The sequence below is a fragment of the Cyprinus carpio genome, chromosome B14 (genome assembly GCF_018340385.1).
Source record: "Cyprinus carpio isolate SPL01 chromosome B14, ASM1834038v1, whole genome shotgun sequence".
In the NCBI taxonomy this organism is placed as follows: domain Eukaryota; kingdom Metazoa; phylum Chordata; class Actinopteri; order Cypriniformes; family Cyprinidae; genus Cyprinus; species Cyprinus carpio.
Window position 1 is genome coordinate 20,167,781 of NC_056610.1, and position 20,199 is coordinate 20,187,979.

At 37.3% G+C, this 20,199-nt stretch overlaps 2 protein-coding genes across 21 annotated transcripts in view; one reads left to right on the plus strand and one right to left on the minus strand.

The window, feature by feature from the left end:
* map7d3 (MAP7 domain containing 3) overlaps nucleotides 1–8,365 on the plus strand; it is a 31,071-nt gene extending 22,706 nt beyond the window's left edge. For 13 of the 19 annotated variants that reach the window (XM_042738469.1, XM_042738472.1, XM_042738475.1 and 10 more), the window contains 10 exons: nucleotides 2,017–2,153; nucleotides 2,325–2,566; nucleotides 3,317–3,452; nucleotides 3,775–3,955; nucleotides 4,038–4,142; nucleotides 4,256–4,309; nucleotides 4,420–4,492; nucleotides 5,117–5,306; nucleotides 5,395–5,639; nucleotides 5,727–8,365. In XM_042738469.1, coding sequence (XP_042594403.1) covers nucleotides 2,017–2,153; nucleotides 2,325–2,566; nucleotides 3,317–3,452; nucleotides 3,775–3,955; nucleotides 4,038–4,142; nucleotides 4,256–4,309; nucleotides 4,420–4,492; nucleotides 5,117–5,306; nucleotides 5,395–5,639; nucleotides 5,727–5,734 — 1,371 coding nt within the window. In that variant the 3' untranslated portion in view covers nucleotides 5,735–8,365. The remainder of the gene's footprint in view (nucleotides 1–2,016; nucleotides 2,154–2,324; nucleotides 2,567–3,316; nucleotides 3,453–3,774; nucleotides 3,956–4,037; nucleotides 4,143–4,255; nucleotides 4,310–4,419; nucleotides 4,493–5,116; nucleotides 5,307–5,394; nucleotides 5,640–5,726) is intronic. The other 6 variants (XM_042738470.1, XM_042738473.1, XM_042738477.1 and 3 more) reach the window with 2 other exon arrangements.
* Nucleotides 8,364–18,747, minus strand: fhl1a (four and a half LIM domains 1a). Of its 2 annotated transcripts, none has more exons than XM_042738488.1 (6): nucleotides 18,596–18,747; nucleotides 11,058–11,239; nucleotides 10,805–10,982; nucleotides 10,548–10,717; nucleotides 9,461–9,647; nucleotides 8,364–9,018 (listed from the first exon to the last, which is right to left on the minus strand). In XM_042738488.1, the coding sequence occupies exons 1-6, from the start codon at nucleotides 18,744–18,746 to the stop codon at nucleotides 8,864–8,866; spliced, it is 1,023 nt and encodes a 340-aa protein (XP_042594422.1). In that variant the 5' UTR covers nucleotide 18,747; the 3' UTR covers nucleotides 8,364–8,863. The 2 variants fall into 2 exon arrangements, with proteins under 2 accessions (XP_042594422.1, XP_042594423.1); XM_042738489.1 differs by lacking the exon at nucleotides 18,596–18,747 and adding an exon at nucleotides 14,214–14,359.
* Between the last annotated feature and the right edge of the window lie 1,452 nt (nucleotides 18,748–20,199).

Consider the following 20,199-nt stretch of genomic DNA (forward strand, 5'->3'; position numbering starts at 1 on the left):
GTAAGTCGCTTTGGATAAAAGTGTCTGCTAAATGCATTTTTGTAAATGTAAAATGTAACATTTCCGTCACACGCTTGAGGCATTCGGCCAGTCACAACGCACTGAAGAGCTGGCCAATCAGAGCACACCTCGCTCTTCAGAACGATGAGCTTTTTAAAAATCGACGCATTTCAGAAAGGCAGGGCATAGAGGAGCAACAATAATGTACAGTATGTGGAAAATAATGTGTTTTTTTTTTTTACCTTAAATCACAAACACATTGCATTACACCAAATACACAAAATAATGTTCTTTTTAGCAACCTCATGTGACCCCTTTAAAACAGTACGTAATCATTCAGACATTTCTATGTCCGTATATTATGGTTTGCTTTGCAAAACAGCTTGGATTTATCCCTGACGTTAATCAGTGAGCTGTTCGTTCTGAATAACACTATCTGATCCAGGCTTAAGACCGCTCCAGCAACAACGTGTGCTGGAGAGACAAGGAACTAGGTTACATCAGTCACTTTTTGTTGCCAAACTGTTCTTTTCAAGCTGCTGATTTTGTGTGACAGATATCAGTACAAATCATGGCATTTAAACACATTTCAACAACAAAGGAGTGTGTGTAGCTGGAAACACTTGCTTTCACACATGTTATTTTTTTATTTCGTACTGAAAAATATTCCAGTCTTACTAAAAACTTCCTGTTTCACCAAATATTTGCATGTACTATGTTTGACTAAGCATTGTGCTGTTAGCTTAGCAACACTACAATTTCAAAGTTTGGGGTTGGTAAGAATTTTTAAAACACTTTTGTAAGAAATCTCTTAAGCTTAACGAGGCTGCATTTGTTTTTATCAAAAATTATTGTGAAATATTTCCATGTATAATAATTAGTTTCTGTTTTAGTGCATTTTTGAATGCAATTTATTTCTGTGATGCAAAGCTAAATTTTCAGCATCATTACTCCAAACTTAAAAAAAAAACAATTATCCTTCATTCTAATATGCTGAACTGTTGCTTGAGAAACATTTCTTATTATTATTATCAATGTTAAAAACATTTGTGCTGCTTAATATTTTCTGGAAACTACAAAAACAGCATTTATTACAGAAATAGAAGAATAAGTGTAATAAATTATTATATAATTGTATTTATTATAAATATATTTACTTTCTTTACTTCAGTCTGCTCGTCAGACCCCAAACTATGATTTATCTTTGGAGTTTTTAGGGGCATTTAGGCTCTTAACATGCCGAGTCTGACATTTTGTACTCTAACATAATCAGATCTGAAATACATGTGACAGTATGATCCCTCAAATAGAGGTTTTATTAATGCTTACTTCAGTGATTCATTCAGACACAGTTAATTTGAAACATTGCCCTACATATAATGAATGCTAACTGAGCTTGAGTGTGTGTCTCAAAGAGAAAGCGGACGAGAGCTTGCATTGTATAGTCACTGGAGGAATGTAAATTGAATATGACATGTTTCCTTCTGATGGTCATGCTGTACTCTAGCTTCACCAGTGACTTGGCCTTACAGCTCTCTATATCTGATCTGCCCGATAGTCATTTGGAGAGATATCTAGAGTAAGAGAAGAAAACATGGTGTTCTCACTGCTTGATGCTTTGCTGTGATCATGTAGGGAGGGTTTCCCTTAAAAAACGTCTCCACATTTACGAACCTGTCCTGCATTTATTTAATTTGTCCCATTGACACCCTGAGCATGTGGACAGAAGATTAAAAATAGATTGAAAGGACATGTTTACCACAGTCTTTTTCAGATTGATGACAGCAGTAAAATCCCAGCTAAAATGGGAGTGATATATATGGCTTTGATTATGCTGAACAGTGATTATCACTACATATACTTTTTGATCAAAAAGAAGAGATCACATTGTAAATCTTGGATAATAAATCTAATTTAAATCTTAAAGTCAGTTTTAGTGTTTTGCTCATTAAATCATAGAGTGGATGAGATGTGATCTGTCTTATTTATTTATTTATTTTTGTGCATTTGTAAAAGCAGAAAGGTGAGACTGAGAAGCGCTTCACGTCACCAGTAGGAAAACGCCCTGCCTCACCCTCCAGTAGTCACCGATCCCCATCTCCTTCTCCCGCTGCAAACACCACCACAAGAGCGCCCTCACCTGGAGCAGCCAAGTAAGACCCCTGAGATCAGGTTTAGCCTGCAGTGGTTTCACTCTAAAATGATAGTTTGATTTCAGACCTTTACAGTCTGCTGCTCAAATTGCAAGTCCCATTGTCTATAGTACGAATGTGTGTAAGCCCATCTTCTAACTTCTCTTCTATGTCTATGTCTGTGTCCTTCAGGCAGAGTCCACGCTTCCGCCCTCCTTCCCCCATCAGTTTGAAACAGCGGCCTCCATCCCCTCAGCCCTCTGCCACATCCAAACCTCCACCCATCCAGAAACCTGCTCTCACCCCCACCGGCCCGCCTACCCTTCGCAAGAGGGACTCTAAGCCAAAGGATATGTCTCCCATGATGCCTGTCACCCCACAGTCTCCAGAAACCAGCACGCCCAGCCCAACACCCTCACCCAAGACCAAAGAGGGTGAGTGAACTCAAACAAAATATTGATCGTAATATCTGAGTTTCCATGAAATACCTGACAGTGCAAGGGAATTTTAAAATAATTTCCATGTCTGACAATTTCAGTTTTCAGTTCAGTTTTCAGTCAATATATTTTTTTAATTGACACACACATATTTAAGTACTTTGAGGGTGTAGGAAGTCATTCTCAGTGCTTCATTAAAAAGGGCAGGCACTCCTGAGTTTGTTTAACACAATTTGCTTATTTCTGTTCCATGATTGGTGAAAATTTATTTGCAGAATCATGGGAAATTTAGTTTTTCACCAGGAATTTCAATGTTAAACAGAATTATATATAAAAAAAAAAAAATCAAGGTTAAAAAATTATGGTTTGACAGCTTTAATGAAAGCATCTAATGTTTAATAGGGAATGAGCTTTGAAAATGAGTCAGCTTTTTACTGCTTCCTGCCTTAGAACTATTACAGCAGCAAACCAGCAACTTTTGTGTAATGAATGTCTTTAGATATCTACTAACAAGTTCAGATGCTGCTGGATTTACTGAGTTTGCATACAGTGTTGCATGCAGGGTTATCCTTGAGACGCAGTGCCCTCTGCTGAAAACATAAATCTATTATAATTTTACTTTGTGAAAGAGACTTTCCCTGTCTTTCAGTGCATTTTATTGTTTATTATTATAGAAGAAAGTAATTAATTAACTACATATAATAGCAAATATAATGTTTACTATTCGTAATGTATATGTGTCTACAGAATCCAGTTCCAAAGCTGTCGCAGGAACTAACTCGGCTGCAGAGGCTTCTAAGATCCTGGCGGAGAACCGACGTCTAGCACGCGAGCAGAAAGAGAAAGAAGAGCAACTCCGCATACAGAAAGAAGAAGAGGAGAGGTGTGTTTATTTGATAAGCTTCAGTGTTGTGTTTCAGTGTCAGCATCCTGCTTTGACACTTTACTATGCAGACAATTCTGCTTTGACTACTTCCGAATATACTAGCCAAATAATATGTAAGTATTATGATCTTAAACCTATAATTACTCAGAAGAATCAGAACAAAAACACTGGCATTAGTTTGTAGTCGTAATCTTGTTTTTCTTGTTTGTAAGGGCAGGTTTGTTATGCAGTCATTAAAGCTGAAGTGATCCTCAGCTTGGTGTGTTATAATTATTTACTTTTGAAGTGCCAGAGGCCCTGAGGTATAATGTCTCGACAGGCTGAGGAAAGAGGAGGAGAAGCGGCTGGCGGAGGAGGAGCGCTTGAGGCGTATAGAGGAGGAGAAGAGGCTTGCAGAGGAGAGGAAGAGAGAAGAGGAGGAGCAGGCTCTTATAGCGGAGGAGGAGAGACAGCGAATGGAGCTGGAGGAGGAGCAAAGACAGGCTGAGTTACAGAAAGAGGTGAGTTGATAGTCCCCTTGCACAGAAACCCCAATAAAGCTGCTCTGTTTGAATAATTGACTCCTTGCTCATTCAATGGCAGCGCGAGGAGGCTGAAGCAAAGGCCCAAGAGGAAGCAGAGAGGCAGCGTCAAGAGAGAGAACGCATTATGCAACAGAACCAACAGGAGCGCATGGAGAGAAAGAAGGTAAAGGCCAACGCCATCACATGACACTGAAATTTACACAATTTGAATTTAAGGTAGCAGCTGTAGTTTAAAGATTCGTACAAGATGCTTCAATGTTCTGTCTCCATCTGCAGAGAATTGAAGAAATTATGAAGAGAACCAGAAAAACAGACCAAATTGATTTTAAGGCAAGTTTACCACCTTTCATTTTATAGCATATGGCTTGTTATATAGAATTGAGGCATGATATATCTGCATGTTATGCAGTTACTTATGTTGTGTCTGCATGTTCTCTCAGAGTAATGATGAGAAAGACATTCCTGATGAAGACGAAGAGGAGGCTGAGGACCAAATAAACTGTGAAAATAAGGGTCAGTTTGTGCCAGAAATGGCAGAATATTATTTTGTTGGCAACAAGTGTTTCTATGTAGCAGATGACTTATGGTTCACTGACAAGCAAGTGACAAGTTATAGGAGAATTGCTGAAATGAAACTGAACACCTGCTTTACACAGTATTTACAAATTCAAAAAGACAGCCAGTGCTGAAAGTCTCATGATATAATCTCTCACTATATGTAACATACAGCTGCACAATACTGGAAAAACTGACATTGCGATATTATATATTATACATACTGCAAAAACCCTTTGTGTATGTCTTGACTTTCAATTTGGCTTTAAAATAATAATTAGAATTTAATTGTGATTTTTATTATTTAATAAAACAGTGAAACCACTGAGCTGTCATTTTGACAAAGAGCTCCAGGAATCCTATAAAGTTTCTGTTTTGCTGAACCCATTTATAAATCCTTCTCGTGACAAATCTGTTGAAATAAGTGGCACAGTGCTGCACCTCACTCTGAGCCTGTTTATTTAATTAGATCACACCCTTTGCAGTTTGATAATCACACTAAAACATATCTCAATTATATTTCAATATATTGTGTATCCCTAATGTAGGACTGAATAATTCATCTGTCTCGTTCAAATTTAGAGAATGAGGCTGTCGAGTTAGAGCAGAATGCCAAGAAGACAGAACCATCAGGCTTTCAGGAGCGTAACTTATCTGTGGAGGAGCCAGTCACAGAGCAAGATGGGCCAGTTGATAGTATGAACATACAAACAGATGTGGACAATAAAGAGAACAGCAATGGACCCAGCAAAGAGGATCCCACAGTGGACAGGTAGAAAAATGTCTCTATTTACTCTAGTTTCATCTGAGCACTCTAGTGGTGCATACGTCACCTTTTACATTTGTGCTTTAATCTCCTGCAGCCCACCTCCCAAGTCCTGTCTGATGGAGGGCTCAGAGTTTGTGAACGAGGACTCTAAAGTGAACCTGGTGCAAGGGTTGAATGGTAAAGGAGGATCCTGGAGCTTCGAGGAGCTGATCGATCTGGGTGTTCATGCGAAGAGCAAACCCCTGATGGACGATGGGGGCCCTGAAGGGCCTAGAATGGCCTTCGAAGAAAAAACCAGCTCACTTCATCCAGCCCAGCCCATTGAAGCCCTGTCTGGTAAGGGCTTTTTACTCTAAGTCATCTGAATGGTGTTTATATTGATTTGACCTCACAGAATTGACCTCATGTTTCTCGTTCTCTCAGAGATGTGAATACGCAGGTCTGTTTAAGGCCTGCTGATTATTGCACTCCGTGAGTCACGTCCAGCTGAGCCTCAGAGTGTCAGCGCTCAGACTCGTCTGGACAGCCAGGGAAAGCGCACAGTGCCGCACAGCCTCTGCAGATAATAGACGGATAAGGCAAGAGAAAATAAAGACAAGTTGGAAGTAACAAGCTAAAGAAATGCTTCAGGGAATATGATAAATTCCCTCAGTGTGCTTGCTTCGTTTATCAGCTCTACATCTTTATAATATTGACATCAGGATTTGTTTTTTTTCCATACATTTCTTTTTTTTTTTTTTTTGTCTTTTAAATGTGGAGACAACTTATTTATTCATGCGGCTTCTTCACATTTAAATGGCTGCTGTCTCCTGACGGTTACCACGTGCACTTTTTTGCTAAATTCCAGGTGTTCACGTGGCACATACGAATTCGTTATAGCTTCAACTTTAGCGTTTTGTTGAATAATCTGGTTGATCGAGTCAGTGTGAAGCATTTTGAAAAAGGAAACTCACATATCTTCAGCTGACATTGGTTCCAGTCACAGATGTACTAATTAAACCCTGTGTCTGAACTGTTGAGCGGAGCTCAAGAATGTGATCCAACGTAGAAACATGAGGTTAGACAGCTGCTATTGCAGCAAACTCTCCTGTTCTGATGTGCTTTTAATGTGACCTCAGGATATTTTCCTCTAACCTTCTGTTTCTCCTCTCTAAAGGCATAAACATCACCACTGTATAGTGTTTAACACTATATCCCCTGTGCAACAACTTAAGCATTCCTATTGTGTAACACTTGTAGATAGCAAATCTTACTTGAGAGGTTTCATTAAAAACGTTTACCAGACTGATTCTAATTAAAATGAGTGCAAACATGTTCATACTGCCTTGAGCTCTGAGATTGAAGGATGATGGGGCTCAGTGCAGACTGATGTAACACTTTTGTTTGAGGTTTTTATGTTCGTTCCTGTTCTGTAATAAATATCTGTATTGTTGATATCCTGTTCTGCCTGTACATAAATATGACTAGTTAGCAAATATCTAATTTAAGTGACCCTCAGTATGTCTGCATGAATCTATCTATATTGCGTAACAACACAGAAAATTACTGTAACTCTTATTTGCACACTTTCTGCATGTTTCTGTTCCCTGGAGTTTGAGGAAACGTGTGCCAGTGGCTAAACTTGAATGATTTCATATTCTCCGATGCCCGAAGTCCCCTCAGGGTTGTACTGTACTATCAGGTCCCGATGTTTCCTCGTGTATATACAGTTACTGTTAGTTCTCACATCCATTCATGGCCTAAATAATCACAGTTTATTTAGTTCTCTCTTTAAAAATGCATAAATATGTATTTAAAACTCTTCTAAATATTATGTGATCAGTATTAGGCTGTCTGGCTATACTTGTGGTTGGGAATAAGAACTAGGCAGCAAGTTAGTGTACTGTATAGTGTGGTACAGCACTGTACTGTAAGAAAAGCTGTTGATAATCTAACAGGCCAGATGTTACGAACTGTACACAGCAGCACTAGGACACATTTTTGAATGGAGTGTGAAGTGAGTTGGAAAAAAGAATGTGAACTGAGGGTTACAAGTGAAGTCAAGAGGGCTATTTGATTATGAACAGGGATGTTTGCAGAGAATCCATTAAGCATGTTGCCTCTCATTGAGGTTGAGAATTGCGATGTACATTTCCAGCTAGAGGATTCAGAGAAAGTGTGATTTGGCATTTGACTGATTCAAATGTCCAGACTGATTGGTCTTCATATGCTTGAAGAGTTTAGTAGGCTTTGTGTACTGTAGTTGTGTAAAATGTTGAGTTTCCTTTTGAGATGTTATTCCACAAAGCTTAACGAAAGAGTTAAGTTTGTGGTTAACTGGCAAGTAAATTTTCCTTATTTGTATCATTCCATCCACGTTTAGAAATACTGTAGATCCCTCAAAATGTATTTAATGTTCTTCTATTATTTTATATGCAACCGCTCTCTGTGATGTTTATATTTTGTTGTATAGTAGTCACTTTCTTGCTTTTGGACTCAGGCACTTAGAATCCAGTGGAAAAGTGTTCGCGGAGGTTAGAAGTGACAGCGCTCATTGTGATTCATTGAGATCATTGTGATTCCCTCGGTTTTGGCCTTTTATACTCATAACACTTTACATTTCCAAAATTGCTTCATGTTGTGGTGTAGCTGCTGCAGACCTAATCATTGAGGCGTGTGTGTATGTGTTAGTTGCATTTGCTTTCGTAATACACCAACACAGCCACTTTCAGACAAGTTTACTCCAATGCAGATGTTTCCACTATTGGGACCTTTAGAGCCCTTTGCGCTTTATACATCAGAACTAAAACTGCTCTTTAATGTTGAGTACTCAATACAGGAGTAGAATAGGATGGTGCCTTAGATGCTGAATGGGCTGTATTTTATTAATACCGTAACGTGTCACGTGAGCTTACCTCGGCCATGACAATCACTCTCCTCGACCAGGGTCATGAATGAGATCTGCTTTTGTTAGAGCAGTTTCTTGTCTTGAAATAACCCTGACCACAAATTATATTTGTAAATATATATCTAAAGTGTACTGGGAAAATATAGATTGTTAAAATAAAGTTTTGGAAGATAAATGTTTGGAGTCATTTATTGTTTCATGCGCAATGGTTTGAATCTGTTCATTAGTTTGTCTTTTTTCTTTCTTACAGTTGTATTAACAGAACGACTTACATAAAGACATTTCAAAGGAATTATCCTGAAACTAATCAAACATTTTTTCCACAAAGCAAAATGAGTTTACTTAATGCATTTTGCAATGCATGTTGTGTTCCTATTGTAACATCACACAGTTTCACCATAGCTTTGCGACAACTGAAGCTTAAAATGCATTGTTAGGTTAGGTTTGTAAATGCAGCGATTGCATTTATGATTGCAGTAATATGTTTTGCATAAGAATAGCCCTTCATATAGCACTCATTATCTGCTCCAAGAACTTGATAAAAATAATTTCAATCTTCCAGTGATTTATCAATGCAAACACCCTCACTGGTTTCTCTTAAAGCTTTGCGAGATTTCAACAAATTTCATTATTATTGTACATTAATTGTACATTAATCAGCTGTATCAGGCCCTCACAGCTTTTTGGCACAGTCAGGGCAGTAGATGTCATTTCCGTTAATGACAAAGCGCTTGTGAGCCATAGAGAGGGAGCATTTTTTGCAATTAAAGCAGTATTCATGCCAGGTTTTGTCCTCGTAGTTCACCACGTTGGTCCCTCTGCCAAATCCTGGAACACAGAAAGACAACAGGGGTAAATATGGATTTTTTTTATTATTATTATTATTATTATAAATAATGCAATTATTAGTGATGCTTTCTTTTCCTTCAAAGGCATTGTTCTCCCAAAAATAGGTAATTATTCTGTCAATAATTACCCTTGTGTCGTTCCAAACCCTTAAGACCTTACGTTCATCTTCAGAGCAATGTCCTTGCTATGCTCTAACGTGTCAGAAAGCTCTCAGATTTCATCAAAAGTATTTTAATTTGTGTTCTGAAGATGAACGAAGGTCTTACGGGTTTGGAATGACATGAGGGTGAGTAATTAATGACAATTTTCATTTTTGGGTGAACAAACCCTTTAATGTTGTGTAGTTAGAAATTTTCTGTAATTGTGGAGAAAAAAGAATGATCATTTAATACTGGGACAGATGCATGTTTGCAGATTATACCTGTAATGGGATTTTGACATCCAGAGCATTTCTTGGCCACATCAGCCTTATAGCAGTTCACACAGTAGAACTGATCTTCATGGGCCGTGAAACGAGCTCCAGCCAGAGGTTTCTTGCACGTGTTACACACAAAGCACTCCGAGTGCCAGGGCTGGTCCTGATAGGTGATTCCACCACTGGTAATGGCCTGATTGTTAGGACAGATCAGACAAAAGTAGATAGGGGTTCAGAACATGCCTGATAGGAATGGTTAGTTTGTTGTCTGTGTGCCGTTTCAAGAGTCATTCATTCAACCGACACAAGATAAGCAAGAGTCAACTCTGCATTGACTTCATTTTACTACAAAGCAACATAGTTCCATTTATACTAGGCTATAGAAAAATAATTTTGGGTTTTACAAGATCACTTCAAACATCATGTTTACTTTAACATGTTGATTGCTGTTTCTCTATTTATTTGTAAAATTTACTAGCAATTGTAATAGTGAAAGTTTGTGTTCAGTGAGGCGTTATGCCTTAAACTGATCAAAAGAACATTTATTTATCAAAGATTCCTGAAAAACAAAATGCATCAAGGTTTTCATGTAATTATGAAGCACAACTGTTTTCAACATTGATAAAATTGTTACATTAAAAATTTAAGCAAATCGGCATACATAAATGATTTCTGAAGGATCATGTGATGCTGAAGACTGGAACGATGATGCGGAAAATTCATCAACCAACCACACAAATAAAACAAAATAAAATACAAACAAAAAACAAACACTTAAAATAAAAATCAATTTTTTTTAAAATATTTTTTTACTTTTACTTTTTTTGATCGAATAAATGCAGCCTTGATGCACATAAGAGACTTTTTTTCAAAAACACTAAAATCCTACCAACCCCAAAATTCAAAGTATTTTGTTTACCAAGTACCTGTACAATAGTTTGCTTCAAAATTAATTTTGCAATAATGGCCGTCTGACTGTACGTTATGCCTGAATTTGTACTGCATTGTAATAACTGCAAACACTTAAGTTGCATTTCTGTTCCATCTATGGAGTCTTTTGACAGTACAATCCTTCAGTATACTGTTGACTGACCTCTTTGCAACGGGCACAGTGCTTGGCAAACTTCTTCTCATGGCAGCCAGTGCAGTACATCTCATCACCCTTGGTCAGGAAGCTCTGGCTGCGGATTGGCTGCTTGCACTCAAAGCAGATGAAACACTCTTCATGCCAGACTTTATGCTTGTACTCCACATTCTTAGCTCCTATGGAGAAACACCAGAACTTTTCTGTCATTTACAACACTCTGCGTGAGACATTTGATGTCGAAAAAGCTGTTTATGTGCACACACCTGGTGTAATCACTTTGTAGCAGCCCTGGCAGCGAGGCGATCCGTCACGGTCTCCACACTTCCCACACATGATCTTGCCATCGTCCTTGGCAGCAAAAGGCTCATTTGCCAGCGGCTTGTAGCACTTGGCACAGCGGAAGCAGCCCTCATGCCAGTGGCGGTTCTTATGGGTCAGCTCCTGGATAGAAAGCACCGTGAGCTCTGCACAATGTAAAATGCTCTTTAAAAGGATTTTTCTTCATTCATCACCCACCTTTGCATCAGCACCTATAGGTTTGCGACACTCAGCGCAGGTGTTGGCGCAGAGCTTGTCAAAGCAGCGCACACACACTGGCTTTTCATCTTTCTTGGCGTACTTCTTGCCCTGCAGGTTTTCTCTGCAGTAGAAGCAGTCGAAACGCTCGGTCATGGTGGAGCTCAGATAGCTGCGGGGGCCTGCGGGGACAAAACACAGGCAAAATATAAAACTGACTGCCAAACTATGTGTTTATAACGTGTAATATGGATTTTTAAACCAATCATATTAGACATGTCAAATTAAATGAGAGTATCAATGGTTCTGCGAACAAAACCGAAGGATAAGATGTAAGATATGATGACTTTTAATCTGAACAGTTTGAACAATTTGATGGTTAAATGATTCATTCCCACTCACCAAAAAAAAATAAAAAAATTATATATTCTTTAATTTTAAACTACACAAAAGATATATTTGCTAAAATATTAAATTATATTTAATTTTTATAAATATGTTTTTGTACCAATATATTAATGGCATTTTTTTAAATATATATATATATGGAGGACAAAATAAATGTTTTTAAAATATAAAAACATATATAGAGTATTTATGTTGCCCTCTGTTTATTTAAATCCAAGAAAATACATTCATATACATAAAAAAAAAAATGCAATGGAAATGTATGTTTTTGCCCCTGAAATACATTTTGGTATATGACATAAACTGAGTGACTAAACTAAATTTGTGGTCTCTCCCGCTCCAGTCCACACCTACTAAATAATCAAACTTGTGATGAGAACTGACCTGTACCAAAATAGAGAATATTGGAGCACTTTAACATTTATTATTTTGATCTACAGTACTGATCTAGTAGAGACTACATGATTCTCGCTCTATTCAGTGCTGCATGTTCTTTAAAGTGTCTATTTTTTCACTTTAAAAAAAAAAAGGGGGGGCAGCTGTGTCCTAATGGTAAGAGACTTGGACTTGTAACCCGAAGGTCGCAGGTTCGAGTCTCGGTGCTGGCAGGAGTTGTAGGTGGGAGGGAGTTAATGAACAGCGCGCTCTTCCACACTAAATACCCATGGCTGAAGTGCCCTTGAGCAAGGCACTGAACCCCCAGTTGCTCCCCGGGCGCTGGATATAGCTGCCCACTGCTCCGGGTGTGTGTTCACGGTGTGTTCACTTCTCACTGCTGTTTGTGTGCACTTGGATGGGTTAAATGCAGAGCACCAATTTCGAGTATGGGTTACCATACTTGACAAATGTCACGACTTTCACTTTCACTTTTTTTCACTAGTTATTATTATAATATCTCAAGTCACCACAAGAGGCCAGTATAACGCAATAACAAGAATATGTGTTGGCTAAAGGGACTTATTTGACTGGGAGGGACTTTTAATGGCTTTTAAATGAACTTCTGGAATTTCCTTAAGATAACAGATTATTATGTTTTCTAAATACTCTTGAAATATTGGAGAGGCCACATGGACAGCTACTCTTTTATATAGATCATAAAAAGTGATGCACTTAGCATTAATCGGCACGTATAGCCAATAGTTCAGACTTAAATTGCCCAATGTCCCTTGGGTTGCAAGATATTGTTAGGATGTTAAATGTTTTGACGGCACGTCTGCATCTGTTGTAAACACAGCTTAGCAACTGCATGCCAAACAACTTAGGAAAGTCTGCTTGAAAAGCCAAAGGCCAAATCACCCCACAGATGTGGCCACTAACACTTCACCTCTGATAGTGCCAAAGCTCAATTTTCTGGCCGTTGTTAAGTGAAGCTGTATTTTTAGAGTACAGACTCATTCTTACCAGTGGGATTTGTCTCTGTCAACATCCTATTGTTAGCCCTGAAGTAAATATAGCCGTAGTTATGGTTACATTCATTAAACTCTACTTATTTAATCAAAACGATAACATGGGTCGGAAATGCAACATGGAAGTGAAAAAAATAACTGAATTGACATTCTAACATTTGATTCCATCAATGACGATTAATATTAGTGCATAATGTGACAGAAATTCCACAGATTAAGCCTTGACCTAAAACTTTATAGTATATCCTAATATAAAATAAAATACTGCCAAAGAGAAGATAATCTGGGTGAAACTTCCAACACAACTGAATCTGGGGGAAAAAAAATCTAGATTCAGTAAGTCTGTTTAGTAATGCCAGTTTCCTGCATTCTCTCATCTGACTTCAGATGTATACAAGCATTAGTGTTGTGGCTTCTGTGAACTGAAATATCAGTATGCTCAATCCTTAAGCCTTTTGGGATACCATCCATCAGCTGTTCATTTTTAGCTAGCTCTGTCAAGAGTGTTCTCAAATGGACCACTTTGTCCCAAAGCGAAGAGCAAATGCTGCTCGAAAGGTCAACGTGAGATCAAATTCAGCCATGCGGAAAACAGTAACCAAAGAGAGCTTGTCCACATTAAAGCAAACATTGATTGATGCGCACTATCTTGACTTAGACTAAAGTGCATTCAGTTACACAGAAGAACACAGCTGCTACCTGAGCTCACCATCAAAATTACACAGATTAAGAAATATTTGCTACATTGGGTTATACCAGGCTAGCTATGATTGTCTGATACTGCTGTTGCACAGGCCTTCATATAAGATAAATATTGATCAATACTGGAAATATTAAACAAACTTTACTGGAAACCCCTCCAAAAACATGCAAAACCAATGCATTTTCATATAAAAATCACATATGGACATACCAAATCACAAAACAACATATACACTACCATTCAAAGGTTTGGGAAAAAATCTGTTATACTCACCAAATCTGCTTTTATTTGATGCAGTAAAAACAGTAATATCTTTAAATAATATTACAATTTAAAATAACTGTTTTCTATTTTAATACATTTTAAAATGTAATTTATTCATGTGACGCAAAGCTGAATTTACAACATTATTACTCCAGTTTTCAGTGTCACCATTCTAATATGCTGATTTGGCTGATTTCTTACTATAAATGTAAAATAATAATAATAATAATAATAAATAAAATACTGAAACCAAACTTTTGGATAGTAGTGTAAGTTCAGCTATGAACCATATCCAGCAAAAGAAGTGCCAATGGATGCACGAGGAGAATCCATGGGCCGATCCACCAAAAGCTTTTCACGACTGTACATCTTTACCTGAGTGCCTGTGGAAAGTCATATCTGCTTTCAGGAAATACAGGAAAGCCTTGAGGAAATGGAAAGATGGATGGAGAGAACCACACAGCCAAAGAGTTACAAGGGAACTCCACTCTTCTCTTCGAGTTATTTGTCATATATACGACCCCAGCTGCCCCTTAAAACCTACCCCCTGCCCCCAGTTGCCCACCACACCCATGGCCTGTCCTCCCAAACCCAACAATCCCAACCAAAGCATCAGCTGCCCTCTCCATGTTAGGCTATGCTGCAAAAGATAAATGAAGGGGAGGGAGTCGGAGAGAGGGAACTGAATTCATCTGAATTCCTTGCTTGTGACATCAGAGAGCAGAATAAAGGAATTTACACAGCCTTTCATTGGATCTGGTGGATCGGAGAGGCTTGAGGTTTTGTGCTTGTTCTGAAATGGATTAGTAAATTAAGGGCCATTCCAGTACTTTATGAGTTCACCTAGAACTACTTTGTTTATCAGTGCTTGTATTGTGAAATAAACTTTGTATTGCTTTTGGCTTGTCTGTTTAAACAATAGTTGCAATAAAACTGGTAATCAGGGAAAAGTGGACACTAAAAGATTTGTTGCTTCTCAAATGCCACGTCTCAAGGGTTTTGAGAGGACGCTATCACACAAACAAGTTTAACTCTACTCAGATGCCCTCGATACTCACTATGAACTGGACTTTTGACCATTTAAGCTAAACCTTGTTTGTAATAAAACAGAGCTCTGTTCTCATTGGTTGATTATTGTGATGTATAAAGAAAATGATGCTTCATTTGGACCCAACCAAGATTCCTGTAGTGACTTACAAATATGCATGACATTATCCAAAAACACAGTAATGATTACAGACAACTCGTTTTGCAGAGTTGAGTAAAGGCTACAGGAACAAATGATTTCCATGGAAGGACTGAAGCCATCTGAACTCATCTCTTGTGGAAGAACAACACTGCAGGACTTCTGGACACATTTTTCACATCAAACTGCTGTGTATTTTTATCACTGGCACACACAACAGCCTTCATACTTCCACTTCAAATAGTTTTTGAAAAGTAGTAAGTCCTGAAAACAGTGATTCTATCATCATTTGTTTATAGATGCCACTTTTATGTTCCGTCTCGATATTTTTAAATGTGACTTTTTAGAACCTCTTTATATTTTAGCGTATGAGGTGTAGAGAAAATGTGTTTTTGTTTGCCTGGATGAAATGTTGAAGAAATGACTCACTGGTGGTCAGTGTTGACCCAGTGTGGACAATGGAAACAGATCCACCTGTCCTCGCGGGAGGACTGAAATAGCAATCTGGCATCATGCACTAAAACGGCTCCCTCTCGTCTCTTATCTAAACCCTGCTAGAGAGCAGATCACAGCTGAAGGCCTGCTTCAGGAATCTGCAGACTGTTGGCAAGACCTACGACCTGAAGAGGATGAGGAAGATACTAACATAAGAGTGGGTCAGTGTTGATGTGAAGGAAAACATTTGCTGTAGGCTCTTCATCTGGATATGATGCATTCATTGAAGAATGTGAGGTAACAATAAATTGGAAGTGTGGGGCAGTTTGGAAAACAACAGCACTATTATGGCTCATAAAAGTGAATGGACCACTCATTTTATCTCTCGCCAGAGATCTTGTGCATTTCCACTTTCCAGTGTTACTTGGATTCTGGCATCTATAAAATCTATTCCATTAGGAATGAACCAAGTAACCAAAATAGGCAGCTCGGCTTTCAGATTTTCCAGAAAAAGCCTATCAGTTACGATAACAAATCCAGCCAATTTATCACAATACTATTCACAGAGCAGTGACTCATCTGATGACCGTCCAGAGCTCACACAGTTAGGGAACATGACAGCATTTGTGCGGTAGGTCAGCATACCAGTGTTTTCCATCTCATTGACCAAGAACAAGTACTTATTAAAGATCACTGGAACATTTTCAAATAAGCATTAAGCCAGATATTTTCTTACATGTAAATACACGCAATCTTGAACTTTAGGGTCCAAATTACTTTTTTGTTGACACACAAGTCAAAGCCATAACCCTGTTTCAGGTAACATCCACAAACGATTTACCCATCAAAATAGAAAAACAAAATCATTACCAACAAAACAATTAGCTCATATTCTGATTTTGTTTAACCTTTGACCATGTTAATAGAACATGAAAATTCTGATTAACAGCAGAATTTGCTCATATTCTGATTTTGTAAGTGTCATGTAAATGTATAAACCGGATCAATATTCTGGTTTCTTAAAATCTAAATAAAGGCTGGAATACACTACACAACTCAAAATCTGAACAGGTTTCAGAGCAATAGGCATCAAACATTTGTCGACTTTGTAAGTGGTTATAACATGTTTGATAGACTGGATGGAATAAAAGCCTGACAAACAAACCCACAGTAAAATAAATTAATTAATTAAATTTGTAAAAAAATTCCTAATTTGTTAGTCGCTTTGGATAAAAATGTCTGCTAAATGACAATGTAAATGTGTCTCTGTGTATACACACACACACACTTGCATTTTCATTTAGCAGACATTTTTATCCAAAGTGATTAACAAATGAGGACAATAGAAGCAATCAATACCAATAAAAGTGCAAAAATATATGTGATATTTGTATAAGTGATATATGTATAGTCTATCTGATAATGTAAAAATCATTAAGATCTTTATAGCATAATACATACATAAAATGCATATATTTATAAATATCAGTTGTCATTTTATTTCTCCCAATTATATATTTTAGTAAGATTACATTTAAATGTTTCATTTTATAATCAAAGCTCTGTAGTTTTTATTGTGGGAGAAACACATACAGAGGTTGTTTCAGTCCAGTAAATGTTCCTTTTGAAATATCACTACGGATATTAAAGTTATTCAAACATGTAATTTTTTAAATATCAGTTTAGATTTTACAGCAAATGACACATGAACCACGACCTGGAGGTGGACATCTTTATAATTATACTAAAAGGACTTTTACTCACTAAAAGTATAAACTATTAATCAGACAGCAAAAGGCATGCAGTCGACATGTTTTCCAACAAAGTTTTCATCATGTAGATAATTTAGAGTTCTTTGTATATATTTACGTACTGTGGGATTGATAGGGTTAATATATATTTACAGTTTAGCTTGAAGTGTGTCACCAGTCATTAGTGGAGATAAGGGAGAGCAGTGGAGGACAGGAGAGATGTGGCGCCCCCAGTGGACAGAATGAAGTTGCGCAGTCTACAGAGCCCCTCATTTCCTAATTAAGACCTCCAAAGAAAATGTTGTGTTTTAGACATATACACACCACCTAGTGGATTACAAAAATGTGTTGTTGAGACTGAGAGCTGAAGTGTTTCAGTAACTGATTATACCTTCTGTGGAATCCCAAAAAACTTTGTCCTTATATGGCACGATGGTTTCTTCTGACACAAACATTCTGTAAAGTCACTTTACTTCTGCTGCTTTCAGGTTAAAAAGCCACATGGTGTAACAGAGGTGTAATGTGCATGCAGTGTATAAGATACACAGGATGTGAGTCAGATGGAAATGAGAAATGCTTCCAAAGGAAAAACAGCCACGGTATCCTTAAAATTACTAATAATTAAAAAACTAAAAAAATAACATTCATAATAACCATAACACTAATAATAAAAACAAAACAAAAAAGTGGTTTTGTTTAGAAGTAAGTTACTGGAATCAATCTTAAAATAACCTATGTGATTATAATACAAATAAGAATCCTTGAAGAATAAAATAATCTCCAGCTGGATAAACTGAAATTCTGAACAAAATCAAAATAATAATAATAATTTGTCTAAATTCAGCAGGAGTTTTTTTTTCCTGAAGGAGTTTGATCCCAGTAAGAATTCCAATAGCATTCCTGACTCACAGAAAAATTCATGGGATAAACTGCATTAAATGGCTTAAATTAAATCTTAGATTAAATTAAACTGTTTAACAAATGCAATAATGTCTTTACAGTACAAAAGTAAAATTTTACTGGTGTGGCTCGGGAAAAATAACCTTTAGGGCAGATTTAGATTTAAGGACTTCAGCATTTGTTTGGATATAAGTCGGTCGTCTCTTGCACTCATAAACTCAATTTCATAAAAATAAAAAAAAAATTGCTTTATATATATTTTGCGTAAACTCACCCTAAACACCATAAAACCACAAATGCTACATATTCTAAAGTTTGTGAAGTCTCCCTGTTACATATTTCAGGAGAAGAATACTTACACACATACTTGGTAATTTAGTCTTCAGACATTTCATACGATCAGCTACTATATTACTAATAAATACATGCATTTATATTAGAAAAAGTTATGCATCTATCTTCCATTAACCCTAGATCACACTTACCAGTGAGCACTGAGCAGTGTGAGTCGCAGCTGTCTGCAGCGGTGATGAGAGACGGTCTCCTCCTCGTTTGCAGGATCACTGGGCTTAAAAACATCCACAAGGGGGGAGTGAAAAAAAAAATCAGGATATGATCCAAATACTTTGAGTTCATATCAGCAATGACATCAGACTGGAATTCAATCTTTGTGCTTAACCAATTGTGTATAAAAGCCTAAAGAGAAAAAAGGTATTTAAGTGAGCTGTGATAAATAATCATTCTGCATGTTTAGTAATTCATTCAGAATAAATACACTCTAAAAATGCTGGGTTAAATACAACCAAGTGCTGGGTAAAATATGGACAAACCCAGTGGTTGGGTTACTAGCAGAAGGTTGCATTAAACATTTAACCCATCCGCTGGGTCAAAACAACCCAGTTGCTGGGTTTGTCCATATTTAACCCAGCCTTTTTTTTTTTTTTTTTTTTTTTGAGTGTATGAACGTGTTTATAGTCTTTAATATTCTAAAGCTCAGAACTACTGATGCATCTTTATTCTAGTAAAACACATTCCTGCTGGAAAAGAGAAACCACAGACCACATAGATTTCATAGCTTTCAGAGATGATGCAGAGTTATTCTACTGTACATTCTTAAAAATTCTTTATGGCATTGATGGTTCCATGAAGAATCTTTAACATCCACGAAAGCTTTACATTCCATAAAAGGTTCTATGTCAAGGAAAATGCTTTAGATTCTAAGAACCATTCACTGAAATGTTTTTGGGGAACTATAAATGGTTCAGTGTAAGATCTTGAACACTTGTGTGATATATACAGTGTTGTGGAATTAACAGAGCACTACTGAGGGCACAAATATCCTCACCTTTAAACAACCTCCAGCCTGTCATCGGTTCCTGGAGAGCCTCCAAACAGTTAAAGACATCAATGACATGGAGAACAGAAGCTATGAAGGGCCTGGCAGCAGCGGCACATCTATGCTTATTTATGTCCTGGCACCAGAGACTGAGCCAAACAATCCCCTTCTGCCACATATAAGGTTTTGTTAAATAATCATTGATAGGAAGAAAGGGGGCTATTTGTTACAAGGGCTATATCTCAGTAAAATTCAGTGGCGTACATTTTGCTAACTCTATCTTCCAAACAAGCATATTTTTATAATAGCAACTGTTTATAAAAAAAAAAAAAAAAAAACGCACTGAGATACATTCAGTTTCATGATTTTAAAGGTTGAATTGTGTACTCAGAACACCTAGTCTCTACCTCTATTCAAGGAGTTAAATAATAGTTTAGAATTGGAGTGAATATGGATTTTTTTCCCATCCATTAGTGTTCACTTTACCATGTCACAATATTGATGTCTGAGAAAACAGAGAGAAAGCAGAGAGGCTTTTACCCTTTATTAACCTCAAACAGAAATTAGTTGAATATGTGAAGAAAAAAAGTCTACATTCTTAGTTCTGAGATGTTCCTAATCATGTCTGGTTCATTATAGTGTGGCTGGGTGAAAGTGTGCTGTGCGTTCCCTTATAAACACACACAAATCACTTTTTTCTGCATTGTTGTTCGACTATGATGTCAATTTTGGACTGGATGTGATTCCAGTGAG

Bases quoted from the DNA above. Each gene is read 5' to 3' on its own strand.
- fhl1a (XM_042738488.1), bottom strand. From the start codon at position 18,746: ATGAACTCAAAGTATTTGGATCATATCCTGATTTTTTTTTTCACTCCC. The intron at 11,240-18,595 runs GTAAGTGTGATC...TTGTCCCCGCAG, and splicing joins ACACTGCTCAGTGCTCACTG to GCCCCCGCAGCTATCTGAGC. The intron at 10,718-10,804 runs GTGTGTGCACAT...GTTTCTCCATAG, and splicing joins CTACAAAGTGATTACACCAG to GAGCTAAGAATGTGGAGTAC.